Source organism: Vespula vulgaris, chromosome 2 (assembly GCF_905475345.1).
Source record: "Vespula vulgaris chromosome 2, iyVesVulg1.1, whole genome shotgun sequence".
In the NCBI taxonomy this organism is placed as follows: Eukaryota; Metazoa; Arthropoda; class Insecta; order Hymenoptera; family Vespidae; genus Vespula; species Vespula vulgaris.
The window spans coordinates 9,323,183-9,343,383 of record NC_066587.1 but is presented as its reverse complement, the minus strand read 5'-3'; the positions used below and the strand labels follow the sequence as shown (position 1 = coordinate 9,343,383).

Sequence of the window (20,201 nt, the reverse complement as noted above, 5' to 3'; positions counted from 1 at the left end):
TAAATTATTTATTTAAAAATAACTGCTTGACTTGCTAAACTTGAATTGAATACATAATTTATAATCACTAAATTTTATGTTATACAAAAGATATCTTAAACAATACTAATAATTAACGTATTACAATCAACTATATATATGATCATAGAAATATAATTTTAAGCAAAAAAGAAGATAAAAAAAATATGGATGTCGAACATTTTTTTTAAGATTTCTGTAAATCTTCTAACAGTAATAAATAATAAAAAATAAATATGAGATATAAAAACATCAGTTTACATTTGAAATCAAGCAAAATAATCATAAATAATATGGAACTTATCATAAATTATGAGGTTAAATATATTTTATCGTAATTTGATCATATATCTAAAATAAAAATGAAAAATTATAAGAGGATTTCAAACATATTTAAATACTATACTTTTACGAAAATTAGGTTCTTATTAGTTAACTGTAAAATTAAAATATTTTGTATAAAAAAGTACAAAATTTTGTACTGATAAAGAAAATATAACAATTATATGTAAGTAATCATTAATGATTTTTAAAACGTATTTACATAAAAAAAAATAATTAAATTGATTTAATAGTAAACCATTACATTTCAATATTAAAATCAATGATAACTTTTCTATTTTTTCCTTATATTACTAATGAAATTTAATATATATGGAATATGTTATATAATAGTTATGTGCCATTGAGTTTAAATAAAAATATATCATTTTCTTGTATTGCACCCTGTTAAGACTTAATGTTAATGTATAATAAAAATAATCAAAACAAAGATAATAGTTACAGATTCTAGCTAAGCTAAAATTAATTATTATTACATTCACTGTTATCATTAATTTTTTTCTGTCAAAATCTTCAATTACGATGTAAGATTTTATTTCTTATATGATATTATATTATCATCTATGTATGAACATTTAAAGAATAATAATTATATCTGTTTTTTGAACAAGGTAATTACTTTTGATAAATATTAAGGAGAACATTGTGACCTTATTATTTTCATATACCTTTACTTACATTATTACACTTTATCATCAATATATATATACACACATATATATATAAACCAACAATTTTTACAAATAAGTATTCTAGGAAAATATGTACTAATAATAAGATTAATATGCTGCTAATTTAAAATAAAGTCACATACGTTTTCTTATATTTGTTTAATTAAAATTTAATAAAAGTATACTTTATATTTTTATTATATCATTAAAATATAAATGTAGTTCTCAATAATACCATTTTAGAATCGGCTATCTATTATGAATTATATATTATAAACATTAAATTATTGATTATTTTTTTGTTTCATATATAGAGTAAAAAGTATAATGTTATTATAGATAAAAAATTAACTCATAATGAGATAATCAATAATAAATAATTGTTTTTTGTAAAATATTTGATTATACAATAATTATGGTTAAAAATCATGAAGCATAGAAAACAAATATTGTTAAGTATCCCTCATATCATATATATTACTTACAGGAAACTTTTCCTTTTTAATATTAAAATAATATGCAAAATATTTTTATGTATATATCGGGATTTAATAATTTCTACTTTTTTTTAATAACTTTAAAATAATATAAGTAACATATTCTCAAATCACTAACAAATGGCTTAGTAATGGAATCAAATAATCATAAAATTGAAAAAAATGAACGATAGTATATAAGCTATCTAAATATCTCATCTATTTGTGACAATACGAAAAATATTTTGTATGTAATTTAAATGGTTTAAGAAGACGAACTAGATGGAATAAAATTCTTTTTTATAAATGTTACTTTTTAATGGCTTTTTCAAGATCACTCATGTTTTTTACAAATATACGAAAATTTTCTTTGGTTGTATGTTATAAACAATATTACTGTATATTTATCTGTGTAATATGACCTTGAAATAACCTTGATTCTAAAATTTTTAAATTAGTATAGGGCTTACTTTCAGTGTGATATTAGTTTTCATATAAATAATACTCACAAAATTAATTAGTAATTACTAATTTTGAATTTCATATTCAAATACCTTATTTATTTGTGGCATATCCACGAAGTTATTTAATTTGCTAAATTATCAATATACTATATTCATACTATATTCAGGATTTTTAGATCTTATCCATCATATTTTCAATGCAAATTTTTTGCTTCTTTGGTAGTGATAGAAGCTTGTACATGATAGGCTGCATGATATGCTTTAACTGCAATTGGTGGTATCATATGCATATTTTGACCATTGATTCCATCATACTGAAAAATTAGTAAACAAAAATGAATATAGTTTCCTTATTTCGTAAAAGTATTGACATTGTTTTTAAATGTTGAAAGTACTGCTTCTTTTATGATATAGTTTATGTTGTCAGAAGATGAAAAATATTTAAGTAATAAAAGATGTTTTTTCAAATACAAATACAATGTAATTAAAAGTATCGAGATAAATAAATTTTTGTAAAATCTTTGTTCACTAGATGCCATAATTTCTATTGTAAGACTATTAACTACATTACATACTATGCTTTACATATAATAATTTATAAAATTAATAACAGCTTAAGAAGAAAGAGAAAAATATATGTAATGCTCATAAGATTGAATTTAGAAATTTTTTGTTTACATATTAATTATTTGTCTTACTTTGATTTATAATTTGTAGTAACCATAGATCTTCAATGCAGACATCTTCAATTGATGATATCACATAATTATAAACTTTATATGTACATTTATGTATGCATATATATATATTTCGTATATTTAATGCGATTGATATTATTTTGTAGAGAACTATATTTGCTATATTTAAAATTAAATTTCCGTAAAAGATTTATAGTGAAACTTGCATTATGTATTTTAACTAGCAATAATATAAATCAAAATTTATATATATATTAAATAAAAATATATGTATATACATATAGATCATTGTAGAGTACAACACATAATTTATCATAATATAAAAGTGATATTTGGTTCAAAATACTAATAAATTTTAATGTCAAATTACCTTTCATTCCAGAAAGTAAATCTTTTGCTTGAGTTTGTGTATTTGTTGAATATATAACTCTACTTGCATCTAAAAGAGGTAAAAATTCAGATGTAACTTTTCTTCTTTTGGTTGATGTTTCTTCATTGAATGGCGTTATATCAAGTTTTCTAACATTGGGCCTTATAGAGATCTTTGTTGAAATTTCTTTCATAGATTTGTCTTGTATAAGAGGTATTTTGGAAATTTGAGTATCAGACTTCGTAATATTTCCTTTTAAAGGTTTTAAGCAAGATTTTTCTGTTGGTATTAAAATATTGCCTTCTGATTCTACTTTATATAAAAGATTGGTATCTTCTGATACACCTTGTGTTATCATAATTACAGATTGATCAGTCTCTATATCATTTTTAAAAATAATATTCGGTTTTCGGAAATTCAACGTTATACTTTTTTTTTGTGGTAAAGTATCATCTAAATCCGTTAATTCTACTTGTTTCCAAAAATTACTTGTATTTTCCATTATCTCTTTGTCTGTATATAATTGGTTGCAATCAGAAGATATCTTTATGTTTTGCTGTATTTGTTCATAAGGTTCAACTGATTGTAATCCAGTTACAATTTGTTGTATATTTATATTATCATTTTCTGTAGATGTAGATTGTGAGTCCAAAGGAATTGGATTATTTGATACTAAATCATACTGACTGAAAGGTAATGATGAATTAAATGTTTCTATCAATTGTTCTGTTGGTAATAATTCAAAGTCTAATTGCAATGAAGACGTTGGTATATTATTATATGGTGGTACAAAAAAATCTTCAGTTTGAATCGGTAAATGATTTGAAGGTACATCCTTGGAAATACATGCTTCATCCATTAAAGTTTGATTAGTTGTATTTATTTTTGAACTATTTTCTTTTAAAATATCTGCTTCTTGGAAGTCATAAACTTGTTCCATTCTCATATCATTGGATTCGCAATCAGAGTTTTTAAAATCAAGATTTGAAACACATTCTCTAGATTCAGAAATTTTTATATCTGATTGGATAAATAATGGCGATGAGCATGAAGAAGATATATTTTTAAACATCGATATAGAACCATTATCATCTAATGAAAATAAATCAAAATCTTCTTCTGCCTTTGCATTTAAACCAAATGCAACTATATCTACACATCTACCAATCGAATTTTTTTGATTAACAGATTGTTCACATTTTTTTCTTAGTGCAGATGAATCTGTAATATTTATCAAGGGTTCTTGATTGTACAATTCAACATTTCTTTCGTTATTATCACTTAACGTTTTATCTTCTACACATTTTTTAATCAGGCAAGGATTTATTATTCGTTCATTAAAATTTAACGTATTACAGAAACTATCATGACCAATTAAAGATGTTAGAGAGCTTTGCAAGTCTTCTAATCTATTTTGTTTATTTACTGTATCTGCATATTCTTTAGTGTCAATATTTTTCGCATCATCTATAAAAAGTTTTTGGTTTTTCTGATACTTTTTTGCCACAATTCTAAGCCATCCCAAATTTTTTTTACATTTATTCTTTTTCTTTTTATTCAGGGAAATACATTCCTCATTATCTTTAGAAAAATCAATGACTATTATTTCCCCTGGTTTTACATTTGGCACAAATTTGAATTTCTTATTTTTTCCTACTTTTTTTTTAATATGACTTTTTATAGAATTATCATTTTCTTTACAAATATCTTTCATTAATTTACTTTCATCTAAAGTTATCTTCTGATTTATATTAGATATACAACCCAAGGAATCTATTTCTTTATTCTTGGTGATATTTATACTTGTCTAAGAATTTAAATAGAATATTTACTGAAATACAATATTTAATAATAAATATACATGTAAAAAATTGAAGTTACCTCTGGATTTGTATAATTATGTATTCTTTCAGTTTTTATTGTGGAAAGCAATTCATTATATTCCGTCATCTCAATTTTTTCTTCAAGTATTAGGAAATCATTACATGCTTGTTTTAGATCAAATAAGTTTGGTTGCATTAACCATAAAGTTTCATTTTTACAATTCAAAGGAAGTTTAGGTACAAGTTTCAATAATTCTGCTTGCATCTTTGGCATATGTGATCCTAATATAGCCACAGCTAATTCATCAACTTGTTTTGTTTCTTCTGAATTTTCTTTTATTTTTCTCCAAAGCTTTAAAGCGAATAAATATCTGATATATTTTATCCCAGTCATAGATTCTCCATTTGTTTTTAAATTTGTAAAGCTTTTACTGTAAAATGAAATAATAGTTAATTGAATAATATCAGTAGAATTTTAAACAACTTTTTCTCAAACACATATAAATAAAAATTATTACATACGAGAATATAAGATCACAAATCTTTGCGTATCTTTTGGTAATCAGTTTAATCCTAAGTAATACTTTAAATATATGCTCTTTTGATTTATCTGAAATTCATATGTAAATATAATTTTATATATATAAATATTATTGAAAAATATAGTATAATTAAATATTTAGTTTCAAGTTCTTATTTACTTTTTCAATGTTTAATATATATAAACTTACTTAAATATATCCATAATGCACTGAAAAGTTTTGCAGCTATCTTAGAAGGATCCTTAGAGCGTTTAGAAGTTCTCAATTCTATATCTACATATATTGCCAATAATACTGATATTTTGTTTAAATAACAGTTATAATTGCTTATGTGCTATATAAAAAGTAAATTGTATATGTGTATACTATTCTTAAAGTTACTAAAAAAAAAAGAAATAAAACATCTTACAATAAATACTATACCTCATTAATATCGTGTCAATAAAAGTGAAAAAATATTAAGGTATTACTCATATGCTTTTTCAATTTAATAACTTCAAATGTCATGATATAATTTATTTCCATAAATTTTAAAATATTACTAAAAAAGAACAATTTCATTATATTTATTCTTAATTAATATATTAATTATTATAATAGCCTTACTTGACATAAATGGATAGCAATTGTTCTAGAAGATGGAAACTTCTCTTCCCTATAGATGATTGCATTACTTTATCAAATGTAATAAGCCATGAAAAAACTTTTTCAAATGATTTAGTACTATGCAATTTATTATTCTGTACTTCTTCATTCTTATGATTTCCTAATTCTTTATCACAGTATTCATGTATCAATATAACATCTGTCTCTTCTTTTTCATGTAGCAGTGCTTTTTCATCAAGTACATTATCTAATTGGAAGATATTAAAGTTATACTTTGGAAATATATTATTGATTCAAATATAAGAGAAACAAATTATATACCATCATTTTGCAATGATTTAGAAAAAGCTAAAGAACTGGTAATATTCGTATCTTGAATAAGCTGTGCCATTTTCTGAAAATTAAAAAAAAGAGTTCCTAAAATAATTTGAAAAGAAGAATTATGACAAAATAATTTTTCTTTTTTTACGACAAAATAAACAAAGCACTACAATACAAAACATTTATTATATACATGCGAATTATACCTTATACACCTGAGACACTGCAGTTAAAATTAAATTTACTTCTTTCAGAGCTATAATCAATAACGTTTCGTAATTCCGAAAGTCTTGACGTCATCTTTAAAGAAGAACGTATCAAAACATGAAATTTCTGATGCATTAAAAATTTCTTATCAAAATAATAGAAAAAAATGTTTATACATAAGTTATATTTTATAGAAAGCCTTTTTTTGATTAAACATATATAGAAGAATAAAAATCAAATATTCTATATACATAGTGTTGAAGAAAGAAAAACAAGTAAATTTTTAACAATATGGTAATAGCAATTGTGTGGTGATAGAAACAACAATAATAGCATGCTTGTTAAATTCTATCATCCCTCCATTGTTTTTTATTCGCATTTATGATATTTTATTAAATAATATATTTCATTCACGTTTCTGTATTATAATTGATGTATCAGAATAACGGGCATCTGTACTTTAGATTTTGTAAATATATGTTGTTCTACGAAACGTGATGCATCACATAGTTAAATAGGATAATAATTTCAACAAAATTTTAATAATAATAAATACGTACATTTGCGGTTATTAAAACTGCTCACCACCTTTCGTTCGAAGCGGATATGACTTAAGCGACAGGTGTGGACAAAATATGAATTACAAGCGCAAACAGGAAGCATTGTCCCCACCATGCGCTATCGTATTGGTGTATAAACTTATTAATTTATATCTGTTATAGGTAGTTTAATAAGCTATAGATTTATATTTTTCAGTTTTTCATATTTATTTTTCTTTGATCTTTTTTTATCATTATAAATCACCATCATTATATATATTCTAGGATTACATGATGTATTTAATATAGGTACATCTTTTTTTTTATTTTTGTTCTTATTATTATATTATTATATTGTATATTATTATTATAGTAATAGTAATACTAATAATAATAATACAAAATGGATTACTTCTATAAGGAAAAACATTAAAAAATAGCGTTGATTATAGGAGCTATCTTGTAAATAGTGTAGAAACGAATGTCTTGATTTCTATAAAAATAATATTAATATATAAATTATTAATTATAAATTATTAATTATAAATATAATATATTCACTAATTATTATTTTTTATAAAATAACCTACAAACGTATATACTTTATATGTATTTATCATTAAACAAAATTATACCGCCATACCTTATCTAGCACAGATTACATTCCAGTTATCAATGGAGGAAATAAATATGAAATTGTATAATAACGCCTTATTTAATTATTCTTTATCAAATAAAAAAGAATTTCTAAAAAATATCGTCTACCAGTGTAGAAAATATATACAAATATTACGCATTTCTAATTGCTTATTAGTTTAAAATATTTTTATTGCTCTAAAAATGTTGAGAAATTAAAAAAGACTTCTTTCTTTAATTTTGAAAATGTATACTAAGTTCTCTATCATAGGGACATAAACTTTACTTTTCCCAGCTCTAGACATTATTTTTATTATTCTATATCTAGACACTTATTAATAAATTTTTTGAACATTTTTAGTATCCGATTTCACCTTTAAATTTATATATCATAAGAATCGATTTATTATCTATGTGTATATATAAATACATTTCCAGAATCATAATATATAGGAATAAGCATAAAAGTTATAATGTATATTTCAAATTAATTAGCGATTAATTGTTTGAATTTAAAATTTAAAATGTCCGAATGAGTTACTGTAGCTTCTTCGTATGATCATTATGAAACACTTTTCCTTGCGTTTGAAATGAATCAGAAAATTTGAGCATCAGTTTACGGAAAAAAGACTATTTCCCAGAACAAATACACATCATTCAAACGTATATATGAAAATTAGCAGTGGGAATACAAGCTTTTTTCTTTTTTACTACAGATTTCAAGAGATGCTACTGTACGAAACTTTTTTGCGAAAAATATCGAGAACAGCGTTTATGCAAACAATGAGTGCAGACATTATTCTTGATCAATTTTAAAGATGAACATTTAAACGAGATCCTCGCTTTGCTGAATTTTCGAAAAAGCTTTATTTTTAGACATCATTTTTTAAACACAATTTTTTTCAATGAAAATGAGAAATTTAAGATAAGACCTTGTTCATCAAAATCGGTCCGGAATTATGCCTGGATTCATTGTTGACGTAAACTATTATAAAATCGAATAAAATGTAGTAGTAACATATATAATATTACTTTTATAATTAATAATTATATATATATATACACATATATAATTTTTGAGTTTAATTATTAATAATTTATTAATAAAATAATAAGATAATAAAACATTGCTTTAGTAAAATGATAATGTTATTATTTAAGTAAATCATTATTGTTATTTGTTATAAATCATTGTTATTTTAATAAATCAGAACAATTATGTACTTATTAGAGTATTCTTTATTACTTTATTACTCTACTACTTAGTAGCAGTGCATGCAATATTAATTGAATATGAGAATAATATCAATGTTTATATTTTTTGAACGAACTCTCTTAGTGAGCTCAATTTTTCAAACCAAATGTGTTAATAACATGAGTAGCATAGAGTACTTGAACAAGCATACATATTGACACAATAAATTGAAAAAAGAATTAATGTTATCCTTAACATGCTTCTAGTTCTTATTTTTTTTTACACCTGTTACTAAAGTCAGGTACAACAAGTTGAGCAAGAAATGGTTAAATACAGTTGATTGAATGGATGAAAAATGATATCTTTTAATTTCGTTTAAAAGATAAAATATATTTCTATGTACAAACAATTGTTTTGCATTGGTATCATATTTTATAAAAATAAAAAAAATGACTTAATACTTTAAAACTATACATAGTATAGTTCTGTGTTAAAATTATTTCTTCACAGTGGAATGTATTAATTAAATAGAAAATCCTATGCTTCTTGAAATAAATCTCCTAAAAGATAATTAGGTATTTCTGATTGATCTCTTTCAATATATATATTATTACATTCCATATTTTGTTTATTTTTGGCATGCTTTTCATTATCATATGCAATATTACTTTCATCAACATCACAAAATATTTGTTCTATTATATCATAAGATGGGCTTGGTGTTATATCAAAATGATTTCCAAGAAATTCTAAAACAGATTGTCTGGTTTTCAAACTATTAAGATATACTCTATCCTTTTTTGATAAAATTTTCTCAGTCATAAATACTAAATGGTGATGAAAACATAAAAAATGTGTATCAATCCTAGCTGTAATATCTATCCAATCTTGAATACAACTAAGTGGTGTAGTTGTATATCCTGAAAAAAGAGCTGGATTTGCTAAAATACCTCTTGCACTCATTACTCCTTGACAATTAGTTGCTTCATATAATTTTTGTGCATTTTCTAGATTTTTCACATCTCCATTAGCAATAAGAGGTAATTGTACACTATCTCTAACAATTTTAAGATCATCTAAATGTATAGGTTCATAACGCATTTCAGGTGTTCTTGCATGTACAGTTAAAAATGACGCACCAGCTTTCTCTAGTGTTTGACAAAAGTCAACCGTTCTACGAATATCTTTTAATACACGTATTTTTACAGAAACAGTGAAGGGATGAGACACACGGTTTCTAACTTGAGATACTATGTCTTTTACAAGTTCTGGATGTTTTAACATATCTACACCATATCCTTCATTTATAGCCCACCGTTGCGGGCAACCACTGTTTAAGTCAACTCCATCACAGTAACTGCAAAAGAGAAGTTGTATTATGAACAGATCTAAACATATATTTAGATAAATAAAATTTAGTTATAATAAACTTATATAAAAGGAGCATACGGAGCAATTATTTCTGCTGCATTAGAGAAATCTGCTACGTTGTTGGCTGCGAACTGTGCAATAAGCGGAGTATCTTCCTCTATTGTTGAAAATTCACTGTCTCTAGCTTTAGCCGATTTCACAAATGAATTTGCCACTATCATAGGTGTGAAGCAAATATCACATTCATATCGTCTGACTAACATTCTAAATGGTAATCTGAATGAAAGCCATTCATAAAAAAAACATTGTTAATACTAATTGATACTTACTTTTATTAAAAACTGGCTACAAAAAATGGCATATTCATAAAAAATATTCTATTGTTACTTACTTACTATATCTAACCATTGGCGCGCAGATTTTTATGATTCTCGGTTCTTTTAATAATTCGACAATATCGACCGTCATTTTGTATAAGACGTAAAATGCTTCAAAAAAAGGTTATTTATCCATAGTAATAATAGTAACCAAGACGTAGAATCTGCAATTATCTATGTATACGTCAACGTAGCATCATCTGTTGGAATGGACAGAGAAAAAGAGAACTGTGAATCGATTATATCGTTCTTGCTATATGCGCGGTAACTTTAGTGAACAATTACATCATATTTGCTTGAAATTCCGGAAATAGTTACTATACTACACTGTAGTTCCGGTTGTCGATTTACTGTTCATTATATAGCGTTAATTCAATTGTATGCATTATGAAAATAGAAAAGTTATATCAAAGAAAGAGATATAACAGAGAATTATTATAATTTTCAGATGATAACATAGCTCTTTGCGTTTTCTAAGTAAATCTTATCTTCGTAATTAATTCGATAAATTTTTCGAATGTTCGGGATAGTTCTGAAGTCACAAGAAGGCGGAGCGTTTAAATTCGAGTTCCGATTGGTTCAAAGTCTATCGGGCTATCGAAGATTGGTCAATGCGAGAACTTGTTTGTCCTTCTTGGATGTCCTACGAAAATGATATGAAGTGCGTGCGTAGAGTGCGCATCGCGAGTCTTTGTAGGAGTTGCATCACTACACGTGAAGTTGGTCTTTGGATTTCCGGTTCGTTTCTTCACCGAAATTAGACTAAATCGAAGGAATAAACGAAAATGTTGGCTGCTACAAGATTGTTTAGCAGAAGCTGTAACGGCGTTGGCTGTGATATTGTCAGGAAACAGCAGTTCAGTACGATAATTAAAAATGTAAGTTTTGATGGCGATTCTCATCACGCCGAACGAATCATTGATCGAATAAATCGTTTGCGTCGTATACGATTTCTATATCGCATGAAAAGAGAGAATTGTTTTACTATATATTTTTATGTATTAATTTGCAAAACTTCTACAGCAATTAATGTAAATCAACGTATCAATGCGTATAACGTATTATTTGTGATTGATTCGGAAACCGGCACGTGCCATTCTTTTATTTCGGGTAGCTTCTATACTAAGAATTTCTTAATGATGGTCTAGGAAAAGCGTTTAATAAGTCTTTCAGGTTCGATGATGAAAATGTACGATAACATTTCATCACTTACGATTGTAAACTTCTGATATATTACTAATGTTTTTCACGTATACATTATATATATATATATATATATATATATATATATATATATATCATTTAAGTAATTATTTATATATTATTTTATATATAGTTCTTATTTATATATTATAATAATTTTTAGGCTGCAGCTCCTGGAATTGCCCTGCCTCAACGTTACACAGATTTACAACAATATCGTTACAAGTAAATGATCTCTTTTAATAGTCATATAAAAAAGCAAATGATTTTAAAAAAAAGTATTTTTACTTTACATATATTAGAAGGACCTTTTGTAATGTATATTAAGGAATCTTTTTTAATATATTTAGATCCGAAGGTGTCAAAGGAGCAGTTATTGGTATTGATCTTGGTACAACATTTTCTTGTGTAGCAGTAATGGAAGGTAAACAGCCAAAGGTTATTGAGAATTCTGAAGGTTCACGAACAACACCATCTTATATTGCATTCACTAAAGGTAATTATTTATAATGTTATTCTTTTAGTTATTTAAAAAATATTTTAATGTACTATTTAAGTTTTTCTTAGATATATATTTAATAATATTATAATGAAGACTTCATAAAATTTTAGATGGAGAACGTTTAGTGGGTATGCCTGCCAAACGTCAAGCAGTTACGAACTCTTCTAATACATTTTATGCAACTAAACGACTCATTGGGAGAAAATTCGATGATGCAGAAGTGAAGAAAGATATGTAAGTAGTGTATATATTTTTTATTAAACAATAGCTGCATGTATTGTCATATTACAGGAAAACAGTGTCTTATAAAATCGTGAAAGCATCTAATGGAGATGCATGGGTACAAGGAGGAGATGGAAAGATGTACTCCCCTAGTCAAATTGGTGCTTTTGTACTTATGAAAATGAAAGAAACTGCAGAGGCTTATCTTAGCACACCAGTTAAAAATGCTGTCATCACTGTGCCTGCGTATTTCAATGATTCACAAAGGCAGGCTACAAAGGATGCAGGTCAAATCGCTGGATTAAATGTGCTTAGAGTAATCAATGAGCCTACTGCAGCCGCACTTGCATATGGTATGGATAAAACAGATGATAAAATGTAAGTATTTATTTATACTTATATTTATTTTCTAGGTAACTTAATTATGTAAATATATAAATTTGTTAATTAATGCATATTCGTTTAGTATTGCAGTATATGACTTAGGTGGTGGTACTTTTGATATTTCGATCTTAGAAATTCAAAAAGGTGTTTTTGAAGTAAAATCAACTAATGGAGATACATTTTTGGGAGGTGAAGATTTTGATAATGCATTAGTGAATTACTTGGCGACTGAATTTAAAAAAGATGTATGTATTAGTAGATTAAAAAGATATAAGAAATTGTAGAAAAGAATTTCTTCGTAATACAATCGATAATTACTCATTTGTAGCAAGGTATAGATGTGGCCAAAGATGCTATGGCTATGCAACGATTAAAGGAAGCAGCTGAAAAAGCGAAAATTGAATTATCAAGTTCTTTACAAACCGATATAAATCTACCATATTTAACCATGGATTCAAGTGGACCTAAACACTTGAATCTTAAACTTACAAGAAGCAAATTTGAAAGCCTTGTAAATGATCTCATTAAACGTACTGTACAACCATGTCAAAAAGCTCTTTCTGACGCTGAAGTATCAAAATCTGACATCGGTGAAGTACTTTTGGTTGGAGGAATGACCAGGGTACCTAAGGTTCAACAAACAGTTCAAGAAATATTCGGTCGACAACCTTCGAAAGCTGTTAATCCTGATGAAGCTGTAGCTGTTGGAGCTGGTGTTCAGGGTGGTGTACTTGCTGGAGATGTTACTGATGTTCTTCTTCTCGATGTTACGCCTCTTTCATTGGGTAAATATTCTACATTTCTCACGAGTTGTTAATTTTAAAAAATGATGTATAATTGTCTAATCTTCTCTCTGACAACAATGAGGATATTTCATTACTGATATTTAAGCGAAATAATATATTTAAATTATACGAATTTTAGTTATTACTTTTGTCTATTCTTTACAGGTATCGAAACACTTGGGGGCGTTTTCACAAAATTAATATCGCGGAACACAACTATTCCTACGAAAAAAAGTCAAGTATTTTCCACAGCAGCAGATGGTCAAACTCAAGTAGAAATTAAGGTTCATCAAGGTGAACGAGAAATGGCTTCTGACAACAAACTTTTAGGACAATTCACATTAGTGGGAATACCTCCCGCTCCGAGAGGAGTTCCACAAATTGAAGTAACGTTTGATATTGATGCGAATGGTATCGTTCATGTATCTGCTAGAGACAAGGGCACTGGCAAGGAACAACAAAGTATGTAAAAACAATTTTTTTTTTTCCAAATTACTTATATTATTATCACTGTGATGTTTTTATTTTTCGTCTCTAAAATTTACTCCAAAGTAGAGTAATATATGTAGAAGTCTTTAACTGAGTAAATTTATATATTTTATATACAGTAAGTCAACAATTATATTGATTTAAAAGTATTTTATTATTTGATTGTTATTTGTAGTTGTAATTCAGTCCAGTGGTGGTCTCAGCAAAGACGAAATTGAAAACATGGTAAAGAATGCGGAACAATATGCTAAAGCAGATAAGATAAAAAAAGATAGAGTAGAAGCTGTTAATCAAGCTGAAGGAATTATACACGATACGGAATCTAAATTAGAAGAATTCAAGGCACAACTTCCACAAGAAGAGGTATATTAATTATATTAATGTTAATATTTATATTAGTAAATTAATTTATATTAATGTTATAATATTTGCATTTACAATTAATTATTAATGTTTTCATCTATTTTTAGTGCGATAAGCTAAAAGAATTGGTTGCCAAGACGAGAGACACATTAGCCAAAAAAGATGATATGGATCCTGAGGACATTAAGAAGCAAACCAATGAATTGCAACAAGCAAGTTTGAAATTGTTCGAAATGGCATATAAAAAAGTAAGCATGAAATTCAACACATATTTTTTCTATTTGCCTTATATATTTGTTCTAATCTAAATTAATTTGTGATTGTTGCAGATGGCGGCAGAAAGAGAAAGCAGCAGCGGTAGTAGTAACCAAAGTCAACAAGAACCTCAAGAGAAGAAAGAGGAGAAAAACTAATGGTAAAAATTCCTCAATAAATACAAATTTCTTGCACACAGCTGCATAAACATCAATTATCGTTTTACATGCTCAGATAAAAAAATGTCCTGTTGTTAAATGTATATAATCAATTTCATTAATTGTGTATTTATTGCAAACTTACTTTTTTTACTGTAATATGCTCTCGTACAGAGAGAGTTCATTAATAAAATTGAGAAATGTTAGCTCGAAGGTAACAATAACTCTCTGCAATATGTATTGATCACAGCTTAACTTGGAAGCAATTGTCGGGCTAGAAAATCGTCTTGTAAATTGTGTACATAATCCAGTGCATGAAGAATATCGTCGGTGACATGTTTATGCAGCCTAAAACGTGAAATGACAGATAGTGTTTAACGATACTGTTCTCACCTGTGTCAATTTAATGACAAGGCACTATCTCGTCAACAGTGTTAAAATTCTTAGTATGATAGTTCATTCTTTGCTACTATAGAGTTCTATGGTAGTTCATACAGTATGAATGTGTGTTATGATTGATAATGAAAAGAATGTTATAAGAATGTTTGGTATATATAGACAGATATATAGCATATAAGAATTACACAATACGTATATAGTTAATTATATATAAAATGTATTATGTGCTATAACGTACTAATATCGTATACATAATATATTATCTATTTCACAAATTTTTTATTTGGAAACCTGCTCCCATTGATACAATAATTTTCATGTTTTCGTTGTGTTATTCAATAAATAATTCCAAATTCTATATTGCATTTATTAATATAAATGGAAATTCTTGAGTTCTGTGATTTTGGTTCAAGATCTCATTTCGAAAATATCCCCATTTCCAATATATATACTTAATTAAATATGTTTTATGATTTGGCTTTCTTCACTAATTTTAACACATCCTGAACATCATCTTTGGATCCTAAGAAAATTGGTGATCTTTGATGAATACTTTCCGGGACTATATCTAAAATATCGATTTTTCCATTTGATGCGAGACCTCCTGCTTCTTTTATTAAATAAGCCATTGGTATGCACTCATATAAAAGACGTAGCTACGGATATAATTATATTATTTTTGTTAGTATCAGTTTTTGAAAATACTGCTAATATTGAGCTCGTTAGAAACTCTTGTAGATTTGTTATACCTTGCCATTGGGATTATTCTTCGTTGCAGGATACAAGAAAACTCCTCCATATTTAATAGTCCTATGTACATCAGCAACCATTGAACCAACGTATCGAGAATTATACGGTTTACCACTACTCGGGTATTTTTTGGAATGTACATACTCTTTTACAGCAGAATCCCATGTACTCTCGTTTCCTTCGTTAATACTATCAGAAAATTAATTTGATCAATTAACATAATTATTGATCAAGTTCTTATTAGTTTGTCGATAAATAATCATAGTGTATTAAATTAGATACAGATATAATACACAAAATACCACACATACCTGTAAATATTTCCTTTCTCTGGTACGCGCATATTTTTTTCAGTTAAAATGAATTCTCCGATCGCTGGATCGTACGTAAATCCATTAACTCCATTTCCGATGGAAAGAACGATCATAGTGGCCGAACCATAAAGTGCATAACCAGCAGCAACTACATTTCGGCCTGACTGAAGAGCGTTAGAAACATTGGAACTATTGACCTTATCTAATTTTTTGTAAATTCCAAATATCGATCCGACTGACACCAAACAATCGATATTCGAGGAACCATCCAAAGGGTCGAAGCACACGATGTATTTACCCTGTTTTTCTGTTTCCACCTCGATCATATTTTTATTTTCTTCACTGACGAGGAGACAAGTTGTGAACGAAGACATTAACATGTTAATAAAGAGTTCGTTACTTAAAATGTCTAATTTTTTCACCTCTTCTCCTTGAACATTTATATTACCAGCTATGCCATACCTGTAAAAATTAACGGAAAGCTTCGTTAAAAGTAGATAATTCTTTAAAAATTTCTTTTTTTTCTTAGAAGAAGAAAGTACGATCTTCGAAAACTTTAAACTTTAAACTTTAACTTCGAAAACCGATAAACTTTAATCTCTAGTATATTTCGAACAAAACAATATCTTTTTTATTACACTCATTAAAAGTGCATAATAGAAGATATCGCGTGTAGACGTAAATATGCGGATAAATGCTAATGTTTATGCTAAACCATTCAAACAAAGATTATTTCGTATCTTAACTAACTGTCAGGGTCATATAATAATTAATGTTCTATAAAAAAGTTATTTCATTAATATAAAAGTCAATAGTAGTAACTTCATAATCATTTTATAAATTTTCTATCTTTTCACGATCATTACATGGTGCATATTCATTCCTCAATTTTCATGTTTTTATAAATATAAAATCAAATGATACTTACATATTCGCAATACCGGCTTTTCTCACAGCTGAACTAACAGCTTTAACAGCGGTTTGTATGCTGTTTAACAATTGGCTAAGATCACCAGTTGCTGTAGGAAACTTACGTTGTTCGGCAAGAACAAATCTCGTAAGAGTCATACAATTTGAATCAAAAGTATCGTTTGATGTCATCTTGATGAATGAAGAACGTCAAAACCACAAGGGAACGACAAAACCAACTGGTTCAGAGTTTCAGTAGAGACTAAAGTTGTTTGGCGAGACATATCACATTATATAAGCTCTGTTTTACATCAATGGCTGCATTCAGCAGAAGAAGCAGCTTAGTAAGCGCTACCAGTGGAATACGACTTTCGCTAAACGCATTTTTTTTAACTATATTTTTGGTGCAAATGTAAACATGTCGTAATTAGATTTTGCATAATATATATTTTTCAATAAGAGTATAAAATAATCTATCGATGAAATAGTTAATTCCCCTTTCAAACTGTACTATTTATATATAAAAATTTATATACAAATTTAAAATATATTAAATAAATATATTAAATAAAATGTATTAAAATTTTTATATTTATATATAAAAAATATTCAGAAGTATATTATTATTGCTGAATTATTAAAAAAAGATACTAATAATGGATCTAATGATATTTATTACATTGAATGAACAACTTAATCTTAAAATACATTAAACTAAACTGAATAGAACAAAATATTTATCATTTATTTATTTTTATATTCTATATTCTAAAGATGTCCTACGTAATTGGAAGAGGCTGTATTTCTTAAAAAGTTAAAAATAGAAAAAAATATTATAAATCAAAATTAAATGGTATCGAACAGTGCATAATATATAGATAATTTTATGCATTTTAGTATATTTATGGATCAGAACAAACTGCACTTTTTTTTTAATGGAAACCTATATTTTTAATTATGTCAATTGATGCAATTTTTTATGCTCTACATAAAAGTATTAACATATTTACGTTTTAAATTGATATGCTAGGAAGCTAAATTTTTCGGAATTATTTAAGTTTGTCGCAAAGTGTTAATGAATGAGTAATACCACGGATAATGAATATTTACTAATGAAAATCATAGTCTTACTTTAATATCAGTGATTAATATCAGTAGCCGGTTCATGTTTGCCGAAAAAATTCTTATAACTTTTAGCTACGATAACTTCTTAATATATAAGTTTAGGGCATAAGTGTGTTAATACATTTATATAGAATATGAAAAAATTGCATCAACTAGTGCAGTTGAAAATATAGATTTCCATTAAAAAAAAAGTGCAGTTGAATTTTTTTCTCGTGTACCGATGTACGAGAGTGTATAAAATTATTTGAATATTTGAATATATTGAATCTACCATTTAACTTTTTTTGATCTACAATATTTTTTCCTATTTTTAATCGTTTAAGAGATTCTGTTCTAATTGCGTGGGATATTCTGTATATTTTAATGCTTATTCTTTATGTATAAAAATTTTTAGGGAAATGCTGCTTTTATAGGATATTAGAAACAGGACTATAATATATAAATAACTGCTTTTTAATATTTTCATTTTCCATAATATTTTTGTCGCAATTATTGTTACTGTTTATGTCATATTTAGATTTCTTTACAGATTGCAACAATTGCAAGATTTTCGATCGTATCACCAATCACTTTATGTCTTTCCAGCATATTTGTCCAGCAGTCATCATTTTATGTATTATAATAAAAGTACGCTTATTATGCGCGATACACTTATCATAAAATCTTCTCAGTTCAAAAATGAGTCGCCGAAAATATAAGCAAAGAAAAATGGAGTTATATATACCTATAATAATGATAATTAAAATAATTAATATTAATTAATTTAAATAATTAGTTATTAATGTTAATTGTAAATAATCAGAAAGGCTCTATTTTAATTCCATCAACATTAATTCAAAATGATGAACATATAAATACTGTTTACTCGGATATTAATAATGCACAGTCGAAAATACAAAAAAATTTTTATTCTATAAGACATGTAAAAAACTCTATAGAAAGTAATTCATATATTTTTAATTGGCTAAACAACTGTGTACAATTTAATTTTGATCCATATGTTATAGAGAGTAGCAATAATTACGAAAAAAATTATTGCAAATAAAAATTTTAGGAAGCATTTACTTATATTTTATAGTATTATTCTTGATATTTTATCAAAATAACATCTTTTCAAGAATTTAAAAGAGAAAGTTACTAAATCAAGAGTACTATATAATCTATGTAAAATCATGTTAGAGTATGAAGAAAAAATAGTAGACGCGCAAGATCACAACAAAAGATCGAAAAACAGATTAAAATTTTAAAAAAGAGAAATGATATTTTAGAATGTTAATTTCTGTATAGGAAAATGTATGCAGAGAATAATTGTTAGAATATAGAATATAGAATATAAAATATAAGGATAAATAAATAAGAAATAATCCGGTTTATTTAGTTTATTTTAAGTTTGATTTAGATAAAGATCCTCGTTCAATATCATAAATAGAATTAAATCCATTACTAATGTTTTTTTTTAGTAATTTAGTAGGAATAATATATTATTGAATGTTTTTTGAGAAGTTTTCGACTATTTGTTCGATAGATTATTTTAGATTTTTATTCAAAAAATCTAGGTTATACTAATTATGACACAAAATATGTTCACACTTGCATCAAATATATAGTTTTTAAAAAAGTGCGCTCAGAAATTATACGCTGTTGGCAGCGTTTGGAAGCGCTTACTAAGCTATTTGTTCTACTGAAC

At 26.3% G+C, this 20,201-nt stretch overlaps 4 protein-coding genes across 8 annotated transcripts; 1 reads left to right on the top strand and 3 right to left on the bottom strand.

Annotated features, from left to right (window-relative positions):
- Window positions 1-4: 4 nt before the first annotated feature.
- LOC127061638 (uncharacterized) lies at window positions 5-7,208 on the bottom strand. 3 transcript variants are annotated; one of them, XR_007780914.1, is made up of 9 exons: window positions 7,099-7,208; window positions 6,332-6,404; window positions 6,011-6,257; window positions 5,828-5,945; window positions 5,594-5,738; window positions 5,385-5,472; window positions 4,921-5,293; window positions 2,670-4,846; window positions 5-2,285 (listed from the first exon to the last, which is right to left on the bottom strand). XR_007780914.1 is itself a non-coding variant. In XM_050988795.1 (9 exons), the coding sequence occupies exons 7-9, from the start codon at window positions 5,254-5,256 to the stop codon at window positions 2,281-2,283; spliced, it is 2,148 nt and encodes a 715-aa protein (XP_050844752.1). In that variant the 5' UTR covers window positions 5,257-5,293; window positions 5,385-5,472; window positions 5,594-5,738; window positions 5,828-5,945; window positions 6,011-6,257; window positions 6,332-6,404; window positions 7,099-7,208; the 3' UTR covers window positions 5-2,280. The 3 variants fall into 3 exon arrangements, 1 of the variants encoding a protein (XP_050844752.1); XR_007780915.1 differs by lacking the exon at window positions 7,099-7,208 and adding an exon at window positions 6,538-7,086; XM_050988795.1 differs by having other exon boundaries at window positions 3,040-4,846.
- A 2,063-nt stretch (window positions 7,209-9,271) lies between these two features.
- Window positions 9,272-11,229, bottom strand: LOC127061641 (tRNA-dihydrouridine(20a/20b) synthase [NAD(P)+]-like). 3 transcript variants are annotated; one of them, XM_050988805.1, is made up of 4 exons: window positions 10,942-11,229; window positions 10,671-10,856; window positions 10,358-10,555; window positions 9,272-10,265 (listed from the first exon to the last, which is right to left on the bottom strand). In XM_050988805.1, the coding sequence occupies exons 2-4, from the start codon at window positions 10,745-10,747 to the stop codon at window positions 9,446-9,448; spliced, it is 1,095 nt and encodes a 364-aa protein (XP_050844762.1). In that variant the 5' UTR covers window positions 10,748-10,856; window positions 10,942-11,229; the 3' UTR covers window positions 9,272-9,445. The 3 variants fall into 3 exon arrangements, with proteins under 3 accessions (XP_050844762.1, XP_050844761.1, XP_050844763.1); XM_050988804.1 differs by lacking the exon at window positions 10,942-11,229 and having other exon boundaries at window positions 10,671-10,935; XM_050988806.1 differs by lacking the exon at window positions 10,942-11,229 and having other exon boundaries at window positions 10,675-10,935.
- A 97-nt stretch (window positions 11,230-11,326) lies between these two features.
- LOC127061639 (heat shock 70 kDa protein cognate 5) lies at window positions 11,327-16,886 on the top strand. The gene is made up of 12 exons (XM_050988796.1): window positions 11,327-11,534; window positions 12,023-12,084; window positions 12,210-12,355; window positions 12,472-12,595; window positions 12,653-12,961; window positions 13,050-13,212; window positions 13,296-13,752; window positions 13,918-14,214; window positions 14,417-14,604; window positions 14,712-14,852; window positions 14,934-15,019; window positions 16,521-16,886. Exons 1-11 carry the CDS (start codon window positions 11,442-11,444, stop codon window positions 15,015-15,017), a joined length of 2,064 nt encoding a protein of 687 aa, XP_050844753.1. The 5' UTR covers window positions 11,327-11,441; the 3' UTR covers window positions 15,018-15,019; window positions 16,521-16,886.
- LOC127061642 (fructose-1,6-bisphosphatase 1) lies at window positions 15,612-17,663 on the bottom strand. The gene is made up of 4 exons (XM_050988807.1): window positions 17,409-17,663; window positions 16,478-16,942; window positions 16,166-16,355; window positions 15,612-16,072 (listed from the first exon to the last, which is right to left on the bottom strand). The coding sequence occupies exons 1-4, from the start codon at window positions 17,579-17,581 to the stop codon at window positions 15,884-15,886; spliced, it is 1,017 nt and encodes a 338-aa protein (XP_050844764.1). The 5' UTR covers window positions 17,582-17,663; the 3' UTR covers window positions 15,612-15,883.
- Window positions 17,664-20,201: the final 2,538 nt, after the last annotated feature.